Source organism: Seriola aureovittata, chromosome 20, assembly GCF_021018895.1.
Source record: "Seriola aureovittata isolate HTS-2021-v1 ecotype China chromosome 20, ASM2101889v1, whole genome shotgun sequence".
NCBI classification, from domain to species: Eukaryota; Metazoa; Chordata; class Actinopteri; order Carangiformes; family Carangidae; genus Seriola; species Seriola aureovittata.
Genome location: NC_079383.1, coordinates 1,898,593 through 1,920,859, shown reverse-complemented (window position 1 = coordinate 1,920,859; position 22,267 = coordinate 1,898,593). Strand labels below are relative to the sequence as shown.

Here is a 22,267-nt window from a genome sequence, read left to right as displayed (position 1 = left end):
ACCCAGTATAAAATGATGTAGAATTAAATGGTGGCAGGACGTAGCTCTACTGTGCAGTTATTCATCAATACCTACTATAAAAACACTTTTCTGACACAGAGACAACGGACGTCGACTTCTATACTTAAAATGTTCATTGATGGGTTGATTAAAGAAAACACAAGTTCGATCTTAATACCCACAACAATGTGAAGAAGTGCATATGCAATCATATGGACAGGCATTAGTGTAATTCTTGCTATTTTACACATCAGCCACATCTATATTGATTGTAATTGTAATAATAGATAGTTAATAACAAGACAAATTGATAGGTAGTGATAGTTAAGAGATATTGAGATTATAAGACTCTACTGAAATGATCCAGTGAAGGAAAAGGAGTCGGCACATAGACTGAGAATAAAGTGTCTGCATATAATATTTAAAGCAATGTAAACATCCAGCTGTCACGTATCACAGCAGACCGACACAAAGGAGAGATGACGATAAACAAACGAGACATAAATAATATCATCCAGTCTATTTTTGAAGGATGTACCAACATGGCTATTTTTGGATTAAAACTTGAAATAGGTTCATGTTTGTTTGCCAATATTCACTTAATGACAGAAACTTAGAAGGTGGTCTCAAAGTGTTTGAGCCTCTCTCTCAGTGTTTCCTCTGAGTTTTATTTTGGTAGGTGTGGGCAAAGCCTCGGAGGATTTGGACAGTTAAGTCCAAGGCTCTGAAGCAACATTTAAGAAGCTTGGACAGCGATCAGACCCCCACTGAGAGAGAGAGAGAGAGAGATTATTTATTTCATTCAGACTAAAACCACACACATGCCTGATTGGCTTGGAGAAAAGAAAGAGCTCTAAATGAAGTGGGTGCAAAGCTCTGGAAAGATATTTTAATCCAGCAGAACAAACGAGAGTCAATAACAGAGAAGAGACACATGAAGGTCTTTGTTCTCGGTTTACAAGAACGAGACTGAATATACACGAAATAATATGTTGTGGAGAATTCAAAACCCAAACTGGTTTAGACAGAGATGAGCGTTTCTATTCGTCATGACATAATATCAGCAAAACTAAAGTTTCTACGTTGCACAAAGACAGGATTTATTGCAGAGTTTCTGTGCTTGGTGAATCTACAGTCAAGACAAACACATGTTTCACTGTGGTGTTGGAGTTCCTCTGTTCTCACCTTCAATCTCACTCTAACACCTGGACGTACCTGCAGCCAGAGGCTCGGCTTGTGAACAGGCAGGGCAGCACAGGGCATGTAATCCCTGTGTCTCCAGCTCCCGTGTTCAAAGTGTTTTTGGATTTTCTGTTTTGTTTCTGTTTTACCTGTGACCTGTGTTTTTTCGATTGATCTTGTAAGTTTTTTTTTGGGGGGTCCTATCAAACTAAAGCCTGACCAAACCTTGTTTAGTTATTTATTTTGGTTTTAATTGTTCTTTGTATTTATATTTTTTAAATTCTACTATTGTAAACATTTGGAATTTAAAAAGAAGTTTCCATTTTTCACATTTTTCCTTGGTATCAGATTATTTATTACATGATGGTGATGAATGCTGATTAGAGGGCCCCCACAGACTCTAGAGTCAGCTGATACAACTGTGATGTGGAGACCCGGAACCTGCAGTGCAGATAGCATGACTCTGTAGCCGTGCTAACAGCATGACTCTCAGGATGGCCACGCTACTTTGGTCCGGACTGAAAATATGTCGACAACAATGAGACGAACTGCCGTGAAATTTTGCACAAATGTGTCTCAAATGATGCTTGAATTTAATGTTTCCCAGATACAAAACATGCCGTATATTTTACTGGATAAATAGTTATAAAGTCATTTTTAAAGTTGCTTGTAGTGCAGAGACAAATATCATCATAACATCTCCCTCCCCCTGAAGACGTCTTCTCCTCTGTCTGTGTGTCTCCAGAGGTTTACCTTTGTGTCTCTGCCCACCGACGTCCTGGAGATCGAGGTGAAGGACAAGTTTGCCAAGAGTCGTCCGATCATCAAGCGCTTCCTGGGGAAGCTCTCTGTCCCCGTCCAGAGGCTCCTGGAAAAACACGCCATTGGGTAAAAACACAGACAACCATACAACATTCATGCAGAGGGTTTTGTTGTGACGTCTTCAGAGACCAGACATACGTGCATTCTCTCTACTACATGTTTTCAATATTATTTATTACTGTATATATCATAACACCATCTGCATTTTCAGTTGTCCTATTTTCTCCCTGCCTCTCCCTCCCTGACTCACTCTCTCTGTCTTTGGTGTGCAGGGATCGGGTGGTGAGTTATTCTCTGGGTCGCAGGTTGCCGACAGATCACGTCTGCGGTCAGCTGCAGTTCCGCTTTGAGCTGACCTCCTCCATCCACCCAGGTACATGAGGCATCAGACCGTCCAGCTGCATGGACAGACTTACTGTTTATCTCGCTCTCCAGTCTCAATGTTAATTATTTTAACATTATTTATCTAAAACCAGAAATATCAAATATGTGTTCTCTCTCAGACTCTACATCATTATCTGCCCATGTGAACTGTATCTGTTCAGTATGACCAATCGTGTGAACAGGTTTGATTGCAGTTTATATCAGCTGTAGCTCAATAACATTAAACCTCCAGTATACAGACAGTAGTGTTTTAGTTTAATCCTTAGTAAAGATTTAAATCTAAAGTGGATTTGATGCTGCATTTAGATTCTATACGGGATGAAGGTGTACATCCCTTTGTCTTAATGATCTATGAACACAAATATGAAGATTTCCAGCTGTGCCCATCAAAATCTATCAGGATCTGCACAATACCAAGAAACAAGAAAAGTAGAAATTAGCTTTTTTGTGGCTGTGTCATTCTTAAAGCAGAACTCCACTGATTTTACAGAATATGTTTGAAAAAGAAAAAGTTAGAAAGAAGAGCCTCCAGGCTACATTAGCAGCTACTAGCAAAACACACCCGACTCTCTGTCGGCGGTTGAGCTGAGGGTTGTGGGTAATGTAGAAGAATGTGTGGAATAAAAAGACGATATCTGTGGCTCTGCTTGTTCGTAGTCTCGTCCTGTGAGTTATTCATGTGTGTGAATACAATCTGATTCGAAAGCACCAACTGTCAAACAGATGAAAACACGTTTCTTCTCCTCTCAGATGATGAGGAGGTCTCCCTGGTCGTAGAGCCGGCCGCTCCTGACGGCGGCGACGCAGCAGAAGTCAACCACGCTAATGAGGCGCCTGATGACGACACTCTGAGTGTGGGTCCTGACATGCCCGACCTCCCCTTGGACGCCCCTCCTGACCCTGAGACCTGCGAGCCTCCTGCCTCCACAGCTGAGGAGGCCCCACCTGCTGCTGTTGAGGAGGGGGAGGGAGAGGAGGTGGAGGAGGTGGAGGCATCATCAGGGGCGGAGCCTGGAGCCGTGGAGGAGGAGAACACAGTGAGGGAGGAGCCAGCGTCTGCAGGGCCCCAGGTGGAGCAGGAGGAGGGGGCCACAGCTCAACCGCAGGAGGAGAGCAGTGGAGTGGAGGAGGCTGAGGGAGGAAAGGAGGAAAGACAGCAGGAGGAAGGAGAGGAGGCGCAGAGAGAGGAGTCTGCACCCCAGGCTGAGGAGATAACAGAAGAAGAAAAGGAGGCTGGGGAGGAAACTCAGCCAAAGCCGGACTCTGACAGTCCTGTAGCCGTAACAACAAACGACGGGGCCCCGACTGCAGAGGCCCCCACAGAGGAAAACACCACATCCCCGGAGGCTCCTGTAGAACCCGCTGAAGGTGCCCCGCAGGAGGTGACGGAGGGAGGAGAGAGAAGCTCCGCCCCCTGCGCTTGCCAGTCTCTCTTCTCAAACTACAACTCCCACGCTCCCTCACGCCGCAAAAACCGCCCCTGCTCGCTCCCGGTGTCGGAGCTGGAGACGGTGATCGCCTCAGCCTGCGGCGAGCCGGAGACGCCGCGGTCCCACTACATCCGCATCCACCACCTCCTGCACAGCCTCCCCTCGGCCCAACAGAGACCTCCCAGCCAGGAGGAGGAAGAGGCCGGGGACGGAGAGAATACGAACACCACTGAGGACACCTCCTCCACATCACCGACGCTGAAAACCTCCAAAGACAGAGAAGAGGAGGGGCAGGAGGACGAGGAAGAGGAGGACACAACCCAGTCTCCCTCTCAGGTACAGCCAGTGACGGACTTTGAAATTAAGTTCACATGGGCTTTTTAGGATTTGGCAAACCTTTTCCCAGCCCTACATGCCCCCCCTTACCACCATCACAGATCCCTTAAAGCTACAGAGCCCTAAAGCCGACAGAATTATTTAGTCAGAGCCAAACACACAAAGCTGAAATGCAAAATTTTAACTTTTTTATGACCCACTTTTAAAGATCAGCATGAAATAGTTAGTTTGTTGTTTGTGCAAAGACAGTTATTGCCCCGTTAAACGTTTGTGTCTTTATATATGTGCAGGTCCCGGAGTGTCCGGGTCCCTGCTGCCGTCGCTCTCTACCCCGCAGCCTCTCCATCGAACGCCTCTCTGAGCTGAACCAGCTCTTGGAAGGCGAAGGAGGACACGCGGCTGTGAGGCGGATCTCCCCCTCCTGCCTGGAGAGCGAAGAGGGCGACTCCAGTAACGGAGGAGGAAGAAGAGTTGGCGGGGGCACCCACAGACCTCCGGTTGAAAACGAGTGTGAGTTTTGCGACACTTCCTGCTACAGCACCTCCTGCTACAGCACTTCCTGTTACAGCACGTCGTGCTACAGCAACTCTGGCTACGAGGGGCGGAGCCGCTTCTGCAGCCACACCCGCCTCTCCTCGGTGGACAGCAACAGACTCTCCGGCAGCACCGTGTTCTCCTCCCAGGACGAAGACGATGACGAGGAGAGCGCCTTTGAGCCGGTGATCGATGCCGGCAACACGCCGGAGGGCCAGGAGGTGGGCGGGGCAGGAGGAGAGAGGAGGACGGGGAGGCGGAAGGAAGCCAGGAGGGGAGAGCAGGGGGAGCCAGCTGTGGCCGGGCCCAGCGACAGGAACAGCATCGGTGAGATAAAACCTTCTTATTGGCTGTCTGCTGGACTCAGCCTCAGTCTGAGAGAGCACCCGGCTGTGCTGTTGCTGTCACATACGATGTTTGGTGTTGTCTGTTTGTTAAGCGCCTGTCTGAGCTGCACCTGCTGCCAGCTGTTCATGTCGGACTAGTGAGTAAGCATCCAAGTCAAGTTTATTTTCAAGTCAAACATAATAAGATGAATTGATCCTGCAGGAGGAGGGAGAGAGAAAAGAGAGTGTGAGCTGGAAAGAAAGACAGTTCACTAGTAACTAGCTAAATGCTGCACTGGCTTTTAAGCATCACTAAATTTATCTTCCACTGTCGACTTAAAACCTTAAAAACTCCTGGCCGAGCCTTGTTAACCCTGTCCTGTTTAGCTAGTTGTTGCCTAGCGATGCAAATGGCGGGAATTATGAAGCTCAAGAACTGTATTTTATGACAATTAAAACAGAACAGCATAATACCAATACACAAAGGTTAAAGTGGAGCGGAGCGAACAGGAGTGTCTAAACAGAGAGCGAGGCAGACGAGGACACACACAGGCAGGAGATAAGCCCCTCCCAGCAGATCTTCATGGTTCTTTAAGAGCCGTCACGCCGCTGATCCAGGAACACATAAAAAGCTATATGCTATAAATTCATGATGTCATTATAAACATCAGCTGATGTGATTAAAAAAGAGCAGAGGAACAGAATCGCTCGTTGACCAGAGGAGAAACGAGTGTCTGGTGGGAACAGCGGGGCTGCTGCTCACATGACACAAAGTCAGACTGGCATCTGAAAATAAAATAAACAGAGCAGGCCGACCCCAGTCCTCAGCAGAGCCGACGGCTCTCTACTGGTTTCTATTCAGAAACAGCAACATGTCTGGTGTCTGTGAGACCCACACTCAGTTTAACTGATAGTATTAATCAATCAAAATTCTTAATTTGGTAATTATGATCAACCCAATCAGTTTTAACTGCCTGTGCGCTGTCAGGTCGTAAAACAGGCAGTAGAATTATATATACCATGAAACTGATTTATCAGGGAATTGACTGTGAGATGATCAGGAGAGAATCTGCAAGATGTTTGTTAATTAATGGACACCTGCATCTGAAAACATCTGAGAAGCCTTTAACATTTATCAGATGAATAAATAAAGCCACCACGTGTGAAAGGGGCTCATGTAAATCTCCCTCTAATAAAACTAAGATTCCTTAATCAAAATAAAAACACACTCAGAGAAAAACCCAATTACAGTGATTAATGTGCACAAACAATCCACCAGCAGAAAAATGACTGTAAACTGTTTCCACCTTTAGTTTCAGTCGGTGTAGAAGACCTCCAGTTTGTTTCACTGGATACCTCTTCATGTTTTATACTGTATTTGTGCTTTTCACATGATGGCTGGTGTAGACTGCGATTCAAAAGTAGGTCACACACACACACACACACACACACACACACACACACACATAGATACACCCCCACACATATTCTTGCAGAAACAAAATGAAATTCCCTCCTGTGAAATGTAATCAGCGCACTGCCAGACTGGTTGCCAGGTTTGTTCTTTTCTTTTTACTCTCCTGTTCCATCAAAACACAACAACACATTCTGCACCTGAAGATTTATTTTGAAAATAAAATGTATACTTATTCTCAGAATCTCTCCACATACTTTAGCCTGTTATGACCTTTAAACGGGGAAGCCCTTAATGTATATCTGGCATTTCTCTCTTTCATCAACTACATCATTTCAGAGCCTGGAGTCTCTCTCTCTGTACTGTAACACAGATATGATGCATTCACACCAGTTCAACTAATGTATGTTAGGTGTGAAATACTCGTTGCTGTGCTGATTAGATTCGTTTTTAAACCATAAGTGGAAACGATTTTGGATCGCGTGGGTGTTACAAAGAGAGAATGTGGGTCTTCTCCCTCCTCCAGCGTGACGTAAACAAAAGGCAAAAGACCAACATGCAGCAGAATAAACGAGGAAGTGAGCGAGTAATGCTGCAGTAAGTGCTGAGTTGTAGCTATTTAAAGAAATCTGCAAAGTGAGTGTCACTGTCTCAGTGTTATTTTTGGATAAAACTGTTGGAGCTCGCGTTGGACCTGTGGGTGTGTAGTACTGGACAGCAGCTCTGGAAGAAAACATGATTGATTATTGTCATTAATTACGCTTATATTATAAGCTGATTATCAATAGGTACATTATAATTATAAATCTTATAGATTATTGTCTTATAAGACATTATAAGGATTTAAATGTATATATGTATCAAAATATCTCGATACAGTCCATCTTAAATATCGTGATATATGATATTATTGAACGTTCAGCTTCCCTGAAAAGTCCATTCTCAGAGTTTGTGACCCGGAGGTTTCAAGTTTCTACATCACACCTGTGTAAGCTGCACACTGGACCACGGCTGGCTTTCACTGTCGTTGTGATGTCACAAAATCCTGTTCACTTGTCCAGGTGTTTCACTGATTTGAGGTGAGTTTAGTGTTGAACGTGAGGAACTCTGCTGGACCTGTTTTCATTTTTAAAACTCTGGTTTTGTGTTTTATTTTGAAAACGAACAAAAACAGAGACCTTTAGAAACGATGACATGGACACCCACTGTCTCTCCTGATTGGCTCTCATCAGCCTTGACTGCCAGTGGGGAATACAACATGATAATGAATTACAGTGTTACTGACCTTGTTGTCTTTACTAGCAGCTGTTGTCCAGTTAAATTCTGCATTTTAACTCTGCAGCTGTTCCTCATTCATAGTATTTTAGTAGTAGACAATCTGTTTCCTGTTTACACCGACTCACACACGTCCAGTGTACGTGAATGGTCATGTATGTGTGTGTTTTCAGGTGTTAATACGGATACGGTTTCTGATATGGAGCTAAAACGGTGGTCAAGACGGAGATCAGTGTGGACGTAGCCAGAGTCTACATCAAGCTTCATCCTATTGTCTTTGTTTCTGCACCAATGACGTTTGGAGGTTTCCCATAGTTGTTTCATTGCATTCAGTGTTCCTCGTGCTCACGGTGTCGTTTCTCTTTATTCTACTGTTGTAGTATGAGGCAGGTGTGATGTTGTGGTGTTGTAGCTGATCTGAGCTTATCATTACTGTCAAACTTTATACCAGCTTTTTAGCTGAAGTCGTGAATGTCTCATTGATTACTCATAGTGTCTGTGTTGTGATTCTTTTACCTGCTGTGATGACAGTGATGTTTCTGCCATTTGCAGTGATGCTTCTAATCATGCACCTGCTCTGAGCATGTTGCTGCCATGGTGATAATGCTTCCTCATTAATGTGATAGCATTGTGTGGATTACACTTTACACCAAATCCGACTGCAGCTGATCCTCCCGTACTCCCATCTCAAAGCATGTTCTGTTTATTCCCACTTTGCATTAACGCACATTCTCCTTCATCCGGATCTCGTATTCAGTCTCAAGTAGAGCTCTAATAGCTGTTGGAAATGCCGTCAGAGAGTATTTACAAAGACACTGCTAAAAGCCGATGAGAGTGCAGCTTATAGTGAGGCGACAGGAAGAGTGTGTAAGTGTGAGGACACATAATCAATCTGAATTACCAACGTTATCGCAAGAAAGAACAGTGATGATGAAAAACCTGGCTTATATTTTTAAATCACTGGCATTGAGCATCTGATCTGTGCATGGAAACTGTGGGATGTTTAAAGAATTATCACCAATTCTCCTGCTCCATTCAGCCGTACAGAGCATTTTAGCCTCTTTCAGCCTCATTGTTTTGGTTTTACAACTCTAACTAAAGTCACTGGTCACTTCCTGCCCAACATCAAGCAGCAGACAGAAAGACTTAGCAGCTAGCTGATGGACACAGACCAGTTATTAGCAACCAAAGAGGCTGAGACGTCCCCCTCATTACATGGTGGAGACCAAACCAGAGCTAAAAGGAGAGTGAATATTGGACTAAAACATAACTCCAGATTAATATTAATATTGCTCCGTGTCTGCTGGATGTGTAAGTTTGCTAACACCTTTGCTATAACGTAACATGGTGATGATATGTCAGTGTTTAGAGTTTATTCCACTGCCCACAAGTGGCCAAAAATACTGTAAATTCTTCTGCGATGTCAAGCCTTTTCTTCGTCTAAGAGTCTCCTAGTTTGGCGTAGTGTCTCCCCAACATTATGGTAATCTATCCCGTACTGTCTCTCTGATGTCCTGTAGGCTCAGGCTTCTCCCCTCCTGTTGGCCATCTTCCAGTCCTGCGACCCAGCCATGACCTAAACCATTTTCCTGCTGCCACTGACCAAGCCTTACCTCCAAGTAAGAACCAACAGGTCCCAGTCTTACTCTGGAGTCTCATCCCATCACCTTGGTTTGCTGTGAGTGTGGCTGTTTGTGTGTGCATGCTGCCATGTTCCTTTACTTTCCAAACACATCCCATCTTCCTCTCTGTTCTCCATCATCATGTCACTGTCCCTCCTCACACTCTCCTTTAGTTTTACATGTTGGGCTTTATGCTGTGCTTTATGCTTTATGCTTGGTTCATGGTTGGATTTGAACTCAGTGTTGATTGGTTGGAGGGATCGCTGGTCCCAAACTCCACTCCACATGAGTATCCAACTGGGAGTCCCTAAACTCTGTGCCATTATTTTAATGATTATAGAAGCTGAGTCAGGTTCCCTCCAACATACACCTGTCCACACTTCCATCTGTTTAATCCATGCATGTGGAACTGTTTCCTGGTGAACAGCAGAAGACTTGACGTCACAGTGAGGTTGCCAGGTTTAACCTTTTTACATTTCTGTTGGTGAGATACAAAGGGTTAATTACTGAGCCTTACAGGTGCTGAAAGGTGTATTTATGAGCTGTGGACATGCTAAGCTAGGGTAACCATGACAGACGGGAGAGTGGTGTCCATCTGTCCTCCTCATCCTTGGAAATAAAACAAATAAGTTGAACTCACAGGAGATGATGATGCTGATAGACACGTCACCCATGTCACTGGTTTCTGTTGTTAACTGTGGATGTTTCCATCAAGTTCATACACATCCAAGTTCTTTAACATCTGATCTGAAACTTATATTCACCTGGAAGTTGATTAAATGAGTATCTGACTAAATTCCGGGACCTAGTTGATCCAAATACAGAAGCTTATGAGCTTAAATGAATATTAATTAATATGTTAATATGAATGAAAGTTTAGTACTAATAGACACCCCCACAAAATGATCTCTGGCTTTGTCCTGCCATCAAATCACTCATGGAATTAATGTTAATTAGCGACTCTTCATATGAAAAGAACAAGTTTCTACTTGAATGTTTTGTACATTACGTTGCTAATGAGAAAGACAAAGCTTAACGAGTCCAGGCGTCAGAGTCTCTCACCCCAGCACGTTCAGCAGTGAAAGGATCGACGTGCAATCAGCTTTAGTTTAGCCGATACCAGTCCGTTCAAATGTGCCTGGATCAGCCCTGATCCCGGTCAGGACATCTCTGCTCGGCCTCAGCTACATATTAACCTGCGTTCTTCAGCTGCACTGGTTTTGTGCATCCTCAGAAATTAACACTAGTGTTGAATAGTCCTATGAGGATGTGCAGCAGAGCCTAAACAACCGTGGAAAGTTTTGAAGTTTTGAAGTAACAGAGCCTGTTGCTGCTTCTTGTTTCACGAACATGAGCTCAACATGAAAAATATTCTTATATCCTTGAATGTTGTCGTGTCTGAAGTTCAGGAAAATATTGTTTTACTACCCACCGATGATTCAGACCTGATTTGATAACTAGACATTTTCTCCTCCACCTAGAAAGTACCTTAAAAAATGACAGTACTTTAAAACTTTTAGTGCCAGATTGTGCATCAATTTGTGCCATAAATCACATCAATCTGAACACACAGACATGATGCATGAATTTTTAGATTCAGAGTGACTTACACTTCACAAGAATGTCATTATCTTTGATGTCCATTGCAAATAAAAGTCCATTAAATCCACTTAGAAATCACAGAAATCACTTTCCAGAGGTTTTTCCAGGAATAACGTGACGGACACTGACAGAAAAAATCCTGCGTTCTTGTAATTCTCCCAAGATGTGAACAAACACAGGCTAAAAGTTCATATTGTAGCCTACAATCACCGTCCTACAGAATATAACCAGTGTGAAGTTGATTCCTCCTTGACTTCCAGTGTGAGGACGCCGGTCACTGTGTGAGTTGGTCGAGTACTTTCCAGCTGATAAGCGGCGTGTAGATCTGTGTTCGAGCATCTGACACCGTGGACTGAATCCACTTACAACACATCCAGGCACACGACCACATTTACATGTAGTGACACTCGACTGCACTTTGTGTTCGAGAACGAAGCCTGATCACAATCACACAGAGAGTGAGTGTCATTATTAGATCACTTAAAAACCTGACCCAGACCACCTTCAGCCTGATGAGGCCACAGAGACAAGGTAGGAATACTAACTTCCTGTTGGTCAGGACTGGCAAGAAGAAGTTGTTGTCTCTGTGTGTTTGTGTTTGTGTGTGTGTGTGTGTGTGTGTGTGTGTGTGTGTGTGTGTGTGTGTGTGTGTGTGTGTGTGTGTGTGTGTGTGTGTGTGTGTGTGTGTGTGTGTGTGGGCAGAGCAGTCGTGACAGCCAATAAAGGGTGTTTATGTCCTGAGGGGGGTAGTCTTCATCTTCCTCCTCCTCCCACAGCAGTTAGTCAGAGCTGAGAAAAGCCGCTACGCTCCCTGTTTCACACTGCGAGCGTTTACGAGCTGAATGACTTCCAAACTGTGGCAACAACAACAACAACAACAACAACAACAACAACAACAACAACAACAACAACAATTCAAATCTCCTCAAACCACAAAAGTCACCAAAACTGTTTTATCCTATGGAATCCCTCATAAAGCAGCTGATCAATATGATCTATAAGCTACAAACAAGAGTTGATTGTTCCTGAAGAAACAAATTCTGACTGTTTCTAGTAGAAGTCAGTGTGTTTTAAGGGACTGTAGGAAAATTATTGAGTTGAACTAACCAACGATGTTTCATTTTAAAAAGTGAAACATGATGTTCACCACCTCCCCGCCCCAATAATATTCATACAGTCCCTATGAAACATGAGACTAAAGCAGGTCACAAGACATTTGAAACATGATTATAGAAAAGTTTAATGTCTTAAGAAACTGTTTTTCGGTATGTTAAAGCTCCATATTTTCTTTTTCTTCTGTGTTTTATGTGAAGTGTTGAGAGGAGGCTTTGAGCCTTTCTTCTGATTGGCTGACTGTTTCCTGAGTGATCCAATAAAAATATAGCAGATTTCAGGTAAAAACACTCAGAGAAACCAAATCCTGCAAGGTTTGGATGGTGGGTCCAGGTGGGCGGGGCTTGGTGACTGCTTTGTTGTGACATCACAAAGTTCCAGAAGTCCTGACGGCTGGTTTTAAGGCTCAGTTTCTGAATACAGGCTGTGTGCATTTCTCTGTGGACTGAGGCTTTGATACTTTCACAGTATTAATATAGAAGCTAGAGCTGATCTATAATCACACTACACATGGACAGAGACCTTTAGACTGGAGGAGCTTTAAAGGATTTTAAAGCTGCTGTACTCAATATTTTATATAATATAAACAATGGGTCAAATGACAAGCGATGAAACCACAGAGAATCAGCTCTGCTGCAGTTCCTCTCAGCTGTATGAATATTTTAGTATAATTGTTTTGGTTTTACAACCTCCAACTTTACTGTTTGACTCCATCTCTCATCAGTGCAGGTGTTCTCAGTGAAAAAGCTTTGATAAACCCACTGTACAACACCTGCTCCGTCACAGACACAGTCAGATGCCAACTGGGTGTAACACAGCTGAGCAGAGCCAGATATTTTATCATGAGCTCTAGCAGAGAGTGAATATAAATATAAACATAGGTTCATCAGATGGAGACAAACTCAACTCCAAATGGATTCTGATGATGCAGAAGTAGTTAACAAACATTAGCCCCATAAAGCATAAACAGTATGTCAGTGTTATTCCCACATAGTATGAAACATTTAGATTTTTTTAAACTGTATATTCTTCAGACGTTTGCTCTGTAGGTTTGAATCTTACCACCAGGCAGTTTGATCTGAACGTCCTGGTGATCTCCGGGCCAGCACAATCAGCTTGTTGACAGAAATAATGCTGTGTGTCTCACGGTGGGAACTGTTGAAAGACGGCTTCAGATCTTATAATTTGACACGCAGCATAGTGACTGACTTTCCTCCGTTTCTCCGCCTCCTCTCTCTGTTTCTTCAGACTGGGAAGCTCGTATCGACAGCCACGGCCGAGTTTTCTACGTGGACCACGTCAACAGGACGACGACCTGGCAGAGGCCGAGCCACGGCGGCAAGTGTAACCACGGCATCCCGCGCTCAGGGTCCACCCAGCAGATGGAACAACTCAACAGGAGGTCAGACTGAGACTAGGCCGTGTTATTACTAGAAATGTTTCTATTAAAACGAGATGTATTGATTTAATTGAAATAACCAGAACGTTTCATGATGTAACAGGATAAAATAATGTGATTTTGTTTAAGTAGAGAAGTTTGTTGTAAATACTTACCATACCAAATATTCTGTCTTGGTGGTGGCAATCATTTTGATTCTTATCATTATATCAGTCAGTTTTCGTCTTAATATATTGGTACTGTTGTGTTTTTTTCAACCTGAAAATGTTTTTGAACTGAAAAGTGAGTGAAGGAAAAGGAGGAGTGAAGAAAAGAAGGTCCTGTGGTGGAGTGATGCTGACATCTGGTGACTGGAGATGGAATTCAAACCAGCTCAATACATTAACAATACACACAGCCGCAATATATTACATGTTCGTTTGAGTGCAAGAAGCCCTGAACATTTTGTCCGTGTGAAAGGTGCAGATATTCTTTAAGAACCCACTAATTCTTCCCAAGCCAAAGAAATATCCACGTTTCATCCTCCACTCTCCTGTAAGATGACGGCTTGTTGTCTGCGCAGGTACCAGAGCATCCAGAGGACCATGGCCACCGAGGAGGAGGGAGGGGGTCCAAGGTTAGAGCGGAGCAGCAGCACAGAGACGGATTCTGAGCCTGCGCCGACAGGTACACGACCGACCCTCCTCACACCGTGAAGCCACATCATCGTCACTTTTCATTACATAAATATATATAAAGATAAAACTTTTTCGCACTGTAATGTAATTTAACATATTGGACATTAGAGTAAAGAGCGACTTACCTGTTGTCTGTCCGCAGGCCCCGCCTCTCCTGTCAGTCACCAGAAGATCAGCCACCTCCTCCAATCACCTGCTGTCAAGTTCATCACACACCCAGAGTTCTTCACTGTGTTGCACAGTAACTATGTGAGCACTGGTCAATGAATGTAATCAATACATGTGGTGATTTTATATTTATCTGTGATCAACAAATCCCATGAAAAAACAGGAAAATATTTTAATTCCTCTGAGCCTCTGTTTTTTAACACGAACACACACACTGTGTTTTATTCTGACTCGATCCCTCATCCGCTGTCCTGCTGCCTCAAATACTCACGTCACCAAATGTGGATTAATCCGCCGCTGAAAATAGTCCCGAACAAGATCAGGTGTTTTAGGAGATCATTAAAATTAAACTGTTTGTAAAGGTTTTTATCTTCACTAGGAGTCAACGCTCTTGGAGCTGAGGAAGTCAGGAAGTATAAAGACTTTTATTACAATGAAAAAAATATAGAATATTGCCAAAGATATCCTTTAATGTAATTCAGATTTTTAACTTTGAAATATCAGATGTCAAATCTCAAAAATGAATTCAAATGGAAGAATTTCAAAAAAAATAATATACATTTACAACAATAGACCATTTATACAGACAAACATAGACAAGGCTCTCATGATAAGTTAATAAAATGATGTAGTGTAAGGGACAGTGATTGGTTTAAAAATACAATAGTGAATAATATTGATCTGCATGAAGACTTTGATTAAACAGCTAATTTTTATATCCAGTGTAACATTGAGGAAAACATCTGTTTTAGATAGACACACACTGTCATAAATCCACAGACAAAATAAGATCAAAACAACATTTCTGTCAGCGCTGCAGGACTTTATCAACTTTTCTAAATGAGATGAGATAAGATGTTACTTTATTAGTCCCACAGTGGAGAAATGTGCAGCGTTGCAGCAGCAGAGTGACAGTACAAAGAAAAGAAAAACTGCAAAATGACGATATAAAATACGTAAAAACAAGATAAATAGTAGATAACAATATAACATGTACAATTAAATATTTAAATATACAAAAAATACAACAAAACTAGCAGCAGAAAAGGGATATTGCTCAGTTGGTGTGTGTTAATTATTACTGCACACGTCCTCCAGGCAGCCTACCGGATGTTCACCAGCAGCAGCTGTGTCAAACACATGATACTGAAGGTGCGTCGCGACGCCAGGAACTTCGAGCGCTACCAACACAACCGGGACCTGGTGGTTTTCCTCAACAAGTTCGCGGACACCCAGCTGGAGCTGCCGAGGGGCTGGGAGATCAAGACTGACCCCCAGGGCAAGGTACAGTGACCTTACACAGAGAGTGACCTTTTGGCGGCTCTGTTGGACGGGCGGATGTTGATGCCTGATAGTCGGCGGTGCGTCACACTTGGAAAGGCCAACAAAGCAGAACGAACCAAGGACAGAACACTTGCATTGTTTTCAGCTGCAGTTACAGTCTGTCATGTGCAGCTGAAGTTACACACTCAATGTACAACCAGTAAATCCACACACACACACACACACACGTGCCTCACACGCTCATATTTGAGGCACAATATCATAGTTTTTGTGGCAAACCTTTAGAAAATGTTTTGTCAAATTTTAACCTGAAACTTTAAATCGCTTTAATATGATTTTGCTCCGGTCTCTTAGTCGTTCTTCGTGGACCACAACAGTCGAGCAACGACCTTCATCGACCCTCGGATCCCGCTGCAGAACGGCCGGCTGCCTGGACACCTCGCCCACAGACAACACCTGCAGAGACTACGCAGCTACAGCGCAGGCGAGGTACTGTGCACACACATCAGTTCTACACACATTCAATCAGAACAACAATTCAGAACAAAATGCAACTTGAAAAATAATTACTGCGGCACATTTTACTTCCTGTTTGTGTTTTAAAATAAGGCTGCCACGTTTTTAAATTGCTTGTTTTCTTCATTGTTATTTAAGACCAAAACAAACAATGTGTTAGTCTGTGACGCCCTAAAAAACAGGCAACAAATATATAGTTTCATTTTCTTAAAAACAGCTGGACACTGTTTATAACGAGCATTAATCAAACTGGAGGAAACGCTCAGTGCAACAGTTTGGCTCACTGATGTGTTTTTAATTGTTTTTAGGAAACAAGAAGTTGTGTCAGGCTTCAGATACACACACTGTACTTAGGATACATTTATTGTTAATTTGGTGTTTTCGTTTTCAGTTTTGTCGACAAGAATGAAAATAAAGAATTAATTAATTAAATTAAGAGTCAACGACCACAATTCGTGTTTGTGTTTGTTCTCAGGCGTCTGACGTGTCCAGGAGTCGTGGAGCTTCTCTGATGGCCCGGCCTGGAAACAGTCTGGTGGCCGCCATCCGAAGCCAACATCACGGTGACTCACAGCAAGGGAACGCTCCATGTAGGCGCCGTCGTAACGTCGTATCATTAATCTGAAGCCTGGATCGGCCAGATTAACATGAGCTGTTCTTTCTGATGACTGTGTTAATGTCTCCGTCTCTCCCTCACCAGCTTACAATGACAAGATCGTGGCATTCCTCCGACAGCCCAACATCTTTGACATGTTGCAGGAGCGACAGCCGAGCCTGAGCAGAAACCATGCCCTCAGGTATTACTGTTATTACACACGCTCCATAGAAAAGCACATTTATCTGAAGCTAATGTGATGCTTCCAGTTCACTTTACACAATCAAAGACACACCATTCTTTTAAAGTTGTGCACTTGAGGTTTTAACTGAAGCCACAAACTGTCAAGAAACAAGTGTTGCAATCAATTGTTCTGTTTATTTAACGGGAATGTTGATTTCCAGGATGCTTGCCATGGTTCAAAGGAGAAAAACATTACAATATCTGGCCTTTAAATCATAAATATTACACATAGGAATACCATAAATGTTTCAAATAATAATTAGCCTTACTTCATGATTAACAAACAGAACAACAAATGGATTAAACAACATTAATTAGCTTTAAAGGGGACCTATTATGCAAAATGCACTTTTCCATGGTTTTCTATCGGTAGTATGTGTCCCTGGCGTGTCTACGGACCCCCCAAACATGAGAAAAGTCCATCCTCTCGTTCTTTTGCTTTCTCCACCTTTCAAGAAATGTGTGCTCAAACGAGCGGATTGGAGATTCGCCCCTGGTGACGTCAAGAAGGGCGATGCCCCTCCCCCCGGGTGGGTGACGCTCCCCGAGCTAGGTGTGTGTTCCGCCCTCTGAGTCCGTGTTACAGATGGTATCGTTACTTCCCTCGCGAACACTAGCTTTCGGTAGAACAATGTCGAAGGTACGAGCGAAACACAGTAGTTGCTTTGTTGTTGGCTGCACAAACCAACACAGGAGTCTTTTTTTAATCCCTACGCCCGAGGATCTGAAGACCCAGTGGATTAATTTTATTTTTGATGGAAATGTTCCCGCTCCAACTCCGAAAGTGTTGTAGTGTGTGCTAACCATTTCACCTCGGACTGCTTTCTCAACGAGGGCCAGGACAACGCAGGATTTGCTACAAGTCTCAAGATAAAGCTTGGATCAGTACTGACTGTCCGTGACCCAACTTTGAACTTCGGAGCTGTAAGTTTTACCATTTTATGTTGCTTTACTGTTTGTTCACGAGAGCCTGTTGCGTGTGTTGTTAGCATGGCAGCTAACGTGGCTAACGTTTAGCGTCGTCGACACGCAGCCGGGTATAGCCGGGTACAGATTGTATGTAATTCTTCTGCTTGGTATCGCCATGTGACATTGATTAGAGCCACCCTGTTAAATGTATTATACTTTAAAGGCGTTTTAGCTGTCTGTAAAGTCAAGCAGGTAAAATTCGGACTAAAAATAGGCTCTGTATTGATTAGCATAGGTGTCCGGGCTTGTTTATTAGTGCTGTGAAAGTTATTATTGAGAGTCATGCCTTATAACGGCCGTTTTAACGTTTATATCATGTTCACAGATACAGTGCCTGTAGGGAATATCTAGATAAGCACACAGTTAAGTGGATATGTCCAAGGGGATAGTCTATAATACACATTTTTTGCATTTTGCACATATAGTGAGGTATTTGCAGCATTTACAAGCTATCGACAACCCAGTTTACACATAATTGAGAGCATCTGTTATCATTCTTGCACTGTTTGCAGCTGTTGCCATAACTACACATTTGAGGAGATGTTGGTGTAACCTCTGTTTCCTCTGTTCAGGCCATCTATACAGCTTCCTGCAACAAGGGGTGTTGCATGCCAGACTGACCCACTGCAGGCACACAGTTATCCTTGAAGAGTCTTCAGCCTCACATCAGAAGTACAGGTCTGTAGCCATCTGAAGTGCATCTATTTTTGATAAACCTAACAGTCATTTATCAGTCTTGGAATAATGTGCAGGTAAATGAAGCTGTGGTTACTTACAACTTGTGAGAGTGTGTAGGCTAAGGTTTCTGTCATCGTCTGTCACCTGGCTGCCATGTACTACAATGAAAATGCTGACCGACCACAAGCCCAAACAAAAGAAGGTGAACCACTGTTCAAGGTCCAATTTCCAAAAGCCATGAAGGGAGAATACAGAGCTAAACCAATTAAGACTGGGCTGACATTCTATAAGTGTTATATTATTTTATTTTTCAACCAAAAAATGTTTTGTACACATTGTATTAAATATTGCACATATAATGTTATGACAGTTCCATCAACAACAAAATACAGTAAAGAAAATATCAGGAGGTAGTTAGAAACAGACTTTCAATCATTGTTTTGTAAAAAAAAAAAAAAGTGAAAAATGTAAAAAAAAAAAAAAAATCTTTTGTGTTTTATCAAACAGGGAATGTGGTGGACCTCATATTTGAAAAAGTCTTTGTGACCTGGGACCATACACAGAAGCTGCTTTGGCCATCCCCATCCCAGAGGACCTCACTGCACAGTTCGAGCGGCCTGAGAAGGAGGAGGTCATATCCAGCTATGTGTCCCGGTTCTATCATGGGCCAGTCTAAAGCCCACGTACCGGCCTGTGGCGTCAGGAAACACGGCATGGATGTGTAGGACCACGCAGGCTGGAATGACGACCCAGATTCTGCAACCAAGGAAGCCCCAGCACCAGCTCACAAAGCTCCTATAGGCTAGATACCTGTACTGACTAAAACAACTGGACAGGGCATTTAGTCTTGCAAACATATATCTATGTTGTGTCTCACAATTTTTTATATGGATCCAGTGAATCCTACAGTTTTTTTTTATTATCACTGATTATACCTGCCTCATTTGATGTAAATAAATGCTTGATTGTTACTAAAGAAATGACTCCTCTGAATTCATATATCATATGCACACTATCTGCTGATAGAAGAACTTTACAAATCAAAGAGCAGCTAAACTAATTTATTTGAGTGTGTGTTACTCTATTTGTGGTGTGTTATTACCATTGTAAAATTATGTGCACTGAAGTAAAACAAGACTGCCTAACATCTTTTATTTAGATTGAAACTATGTTTTTACAAAGAAGCAAAACATACTGGTGTATTCCTCTAAACTGTAAAGGACCGTAGTCAGTGCGGTACATGTTGCAGGCATTCTGGAGGGAGTACACAGTGAGGCAGAGCGGCTCCAACCCAGGACGGCCGACCGTACATGGTAAATCTTCCTCGATCTCCCATAGCTGTCTGGTAACCTACAGTGAATTGCAAATGGGACATTCTATGGTTTATTATAAATGTAATGTAATCAAAACAAATTAATGATTAGTTTGTCTAGTGAGAATGTTACCTGTGGTATCTCCTAGCAGCAGATATTCTCAGCTTCTGTGGGCATGGTTGCACAGTTTCCACAGGAGCACCTGTCCAAAATATATAACAGATATAACCGAGGTAATTTATAACATGTCACTTATTGCATATAATGTGGAGCTTGACAACAGTGTAGTGTAGAAAACTGCCCAGTTTAGTCTTTGACTAAAGATTACTGTTGCTGTCAGACATGTTTATGCTGATTTACAGCTTTTACTGTAAAACACAAAATAAATTTACTACATAAAGGAAGATGTCATGATGAGCATCTCTGCTCAAAACATGGAGAAAAATGATTTACTTTGTCAGCACCTATTAATATATCTGACTAGTACTGACATTGAACACCTGTAGCAGTCTACATACAACAAACATTTTCAGACTGTAAAAGTATATCTAAGGAGGCATGACAGATAACTACATTACACTATTCACAATAGTGCTTATTTACCAAAAGAGCTCCCAGTAATGACGAGACAGTAACAGTTAGCATTAGCTACCTAGCTACATGTTAGTAACTGTGTGCCAGCACTCATCAACAAACTGAAAATGTAATGTCAAAATACACAAAATTGGTTACCAACCATTCAGAAACGTCCTGCTGCAGTTGTAGAGTTTGAACTTCTTCAGCAGCCTCTCCCTCTGGGTCAGATTCTGGATAAAAGTCGTGTGGTTGAACCAAATCGCTACCGACGCCAGGTTGCCGGTCACGGTCACCGTAAACATTAGAGCACGGTGCCAGAAGCCCGAACGGCATCCCCTTCCGGAGAGGGGCGTGGTCAGGCACAGCTCATTGCATTTAAAGCTACAGACACAGAAACAGCCTGTTCTGAACAGGGCTCAAAAAGAGGGGTTTACAGGCATGCTGAAATATAGGATCGGAGTGGATTTTTTAGCAAAAAGCTTCAAATACATGCTTTGGGGACCTCTGAGACTTATTCAAACTTGTTGAAAAGGAGCATAATATGTCCCCTTTAATATCAATTTTAAATACATCATAATCCCAACAAAGTAAGATGAAGGAAATGCTCTTACACTGAAGGTAAAGCAAAATGACAAACACCCACCAACTCAAACAAGGTGAAGGGGGTTTGGAGATAAGTGGTTAAACATACTGAAGGGGGTTGTCCAAATACTGTTGACATGAATCGTGCCGGTCTAGAAGGATTACGCTGCTTTATAACATGAAGGAATAATTGACAGTATGATTTGACAGTTTACATTCACAGTGTGGGAGTGTTTGTTCCTTCTCATCTACTGGTAACACAGGATGTGAGGATGATTGATTGAATCAGTCATGTAATTTTAGACCATAAAATAACTTTATTTTCCTCTTCTTCTGTGTTTTATTTGAAGTGTCGATCCATAAGAAGATGTATTTGTTTGGCTTTTCTAATTAATCCAATAAAACTAAAGCAGATTTCAGGTAAAAACACTCAGAGAAACCAAATCCTGCAAAGGTTTGGATGGTGGGTCCAGGTGGGCGGGGCTTGGTGACTGCTTTGTTGTGACATCACAAAGTTCCAGAAGTCCTGACAGCTGGTTTGGATCGTCAGAGAGAGTGGGTCTCAGTACTCCAGATATTTACTTGTTTGAACAAGTGATTGAATCTGACTCTTGTTTCCAGGGAGAAGATCCACTACATCCGGACTGAAGGTACCCAGGGGGTGGAGAAGCTGTCGTGTGACGCAGACCTGGTCATCCTGTTGAGGTAAAGAACGCCACTGACTTCAAACTGTAGTTTCTTTACAGTAACGACCTCATCGACAGCTTCTGCTTGGACTCGATGTAATGCAGTGAAGTCTCTGCTTTTCTGTCTCTTGTTCCTTCAGTTTATTTGAAGAAGAAATCATGTCCTACGTTCCACCTCACCCCATCCACCCCGGCTTCAGCTTCTCTCCTCGCTGTTCGCCCGCCTCCTCACCACAGAACTCCCCTGGTAGGTTACAAACATCTGGAGCTCACAACGAAGTGAAGAGGTGTGTTACATTTCAGTGTTGTCCAGCAGAGCAGCTTTGACCTGACGACTGTAAATACAAAGCGAGTTGGGATTTTTCTTTTTCCACGAGGAGATGCTTTGTCAGAGCTAAAATAAGAACTCCACTTTACCTCTGTCTTTGTTGAGAGCCACGGGTTGGTTAATATACTGTACATGCAGAAAACATCATAGATTATAATAATATATAACATGTTCATCACAGGTTCAGTCCGTTGGCAGCTGTAAGGAAACTGG

The 22,267-nt window shown here is 42.8% G+C and overlaps 1 protein-coding gene and 1 long non-coding RNA gene across 4 annotated transcripts in view; one reads left to right on the top strand and one right to left on the bottom strand.

Annotated features, from left to right (window-relative positions):
• LOC130161248 (E3 ubiquitin-protein ligase HECW1) overlaps positions 1-22,267 on the top strand; it is a 67,607-nt gene that overhangs the window by 31,399 nt on the left and 13,941 nt on the right. For 2 of the 3 annotated variants that reach the window (XM_056364396.1, XM_056364397.1), the window contains 14 exons: positions 1,928-2,070; positions 2,277-2,377; positions 3,139-4,154; positions 4,445-5,015; positions 9,224-9,322; positions 13,289-13,442; positions 14,002-14,105; positions 14,259-14,365; positions 15,383-15,568; positions 15,923-16,057; positions 16,560-16,674; positions 16,785-16,881; positions 21,662-21,745; positions 21,867-21,973. In XM_056364396.1, coding sequence (XP_056220371.1) covers positions 1,928-2,070; positions 2,277-2,377; positions 3,139-4,154; positions 4,445-5,015; positions 9,224-9,322; positions 13,289-13,442; positions 14,002-14,105; positions 14,259-14,365; positions 15,383-15,568; positions 15,923-16,057; positions 16,560-16,674; positions 16,785-16,881; positions 21,662-21,745; positions 21,867-21,973 — 3,019 coding nt within the window. The remainder of the gene's footprint in view (positions 1-1,927; positions 2,071-2,276; positions 2,378-3,138; positions 4,155-4,444; positions 5,016-9,223; positions 9,323-13,288; positions 13,443-14,001; positions 14,106-14,258; positions 14,366-15,382; positions 15,569-15,922; positions 16,058-16,559; positions 16,675-16,784; positions 16,882-21,661; positions 21,746-21,866; positions 21,974-22,267) is intronic. The other variant, XM_056364398.1, reaches the window with a different exon arrangement.
• Positions 19,784-21,009, bottom strand: LOC130161249 (uncharacterized). The gene is made up of 3 exons (XR_008826119.1): positions 20,619-21,009; positions 20,015-20,084; positions 19,784-19,919 (listed from the first exon to the last, which is right to left on the bottom strand). It is a non-coding gene; the product is annotated as an uncharacterized LOC130161249 (long non-coding RNA).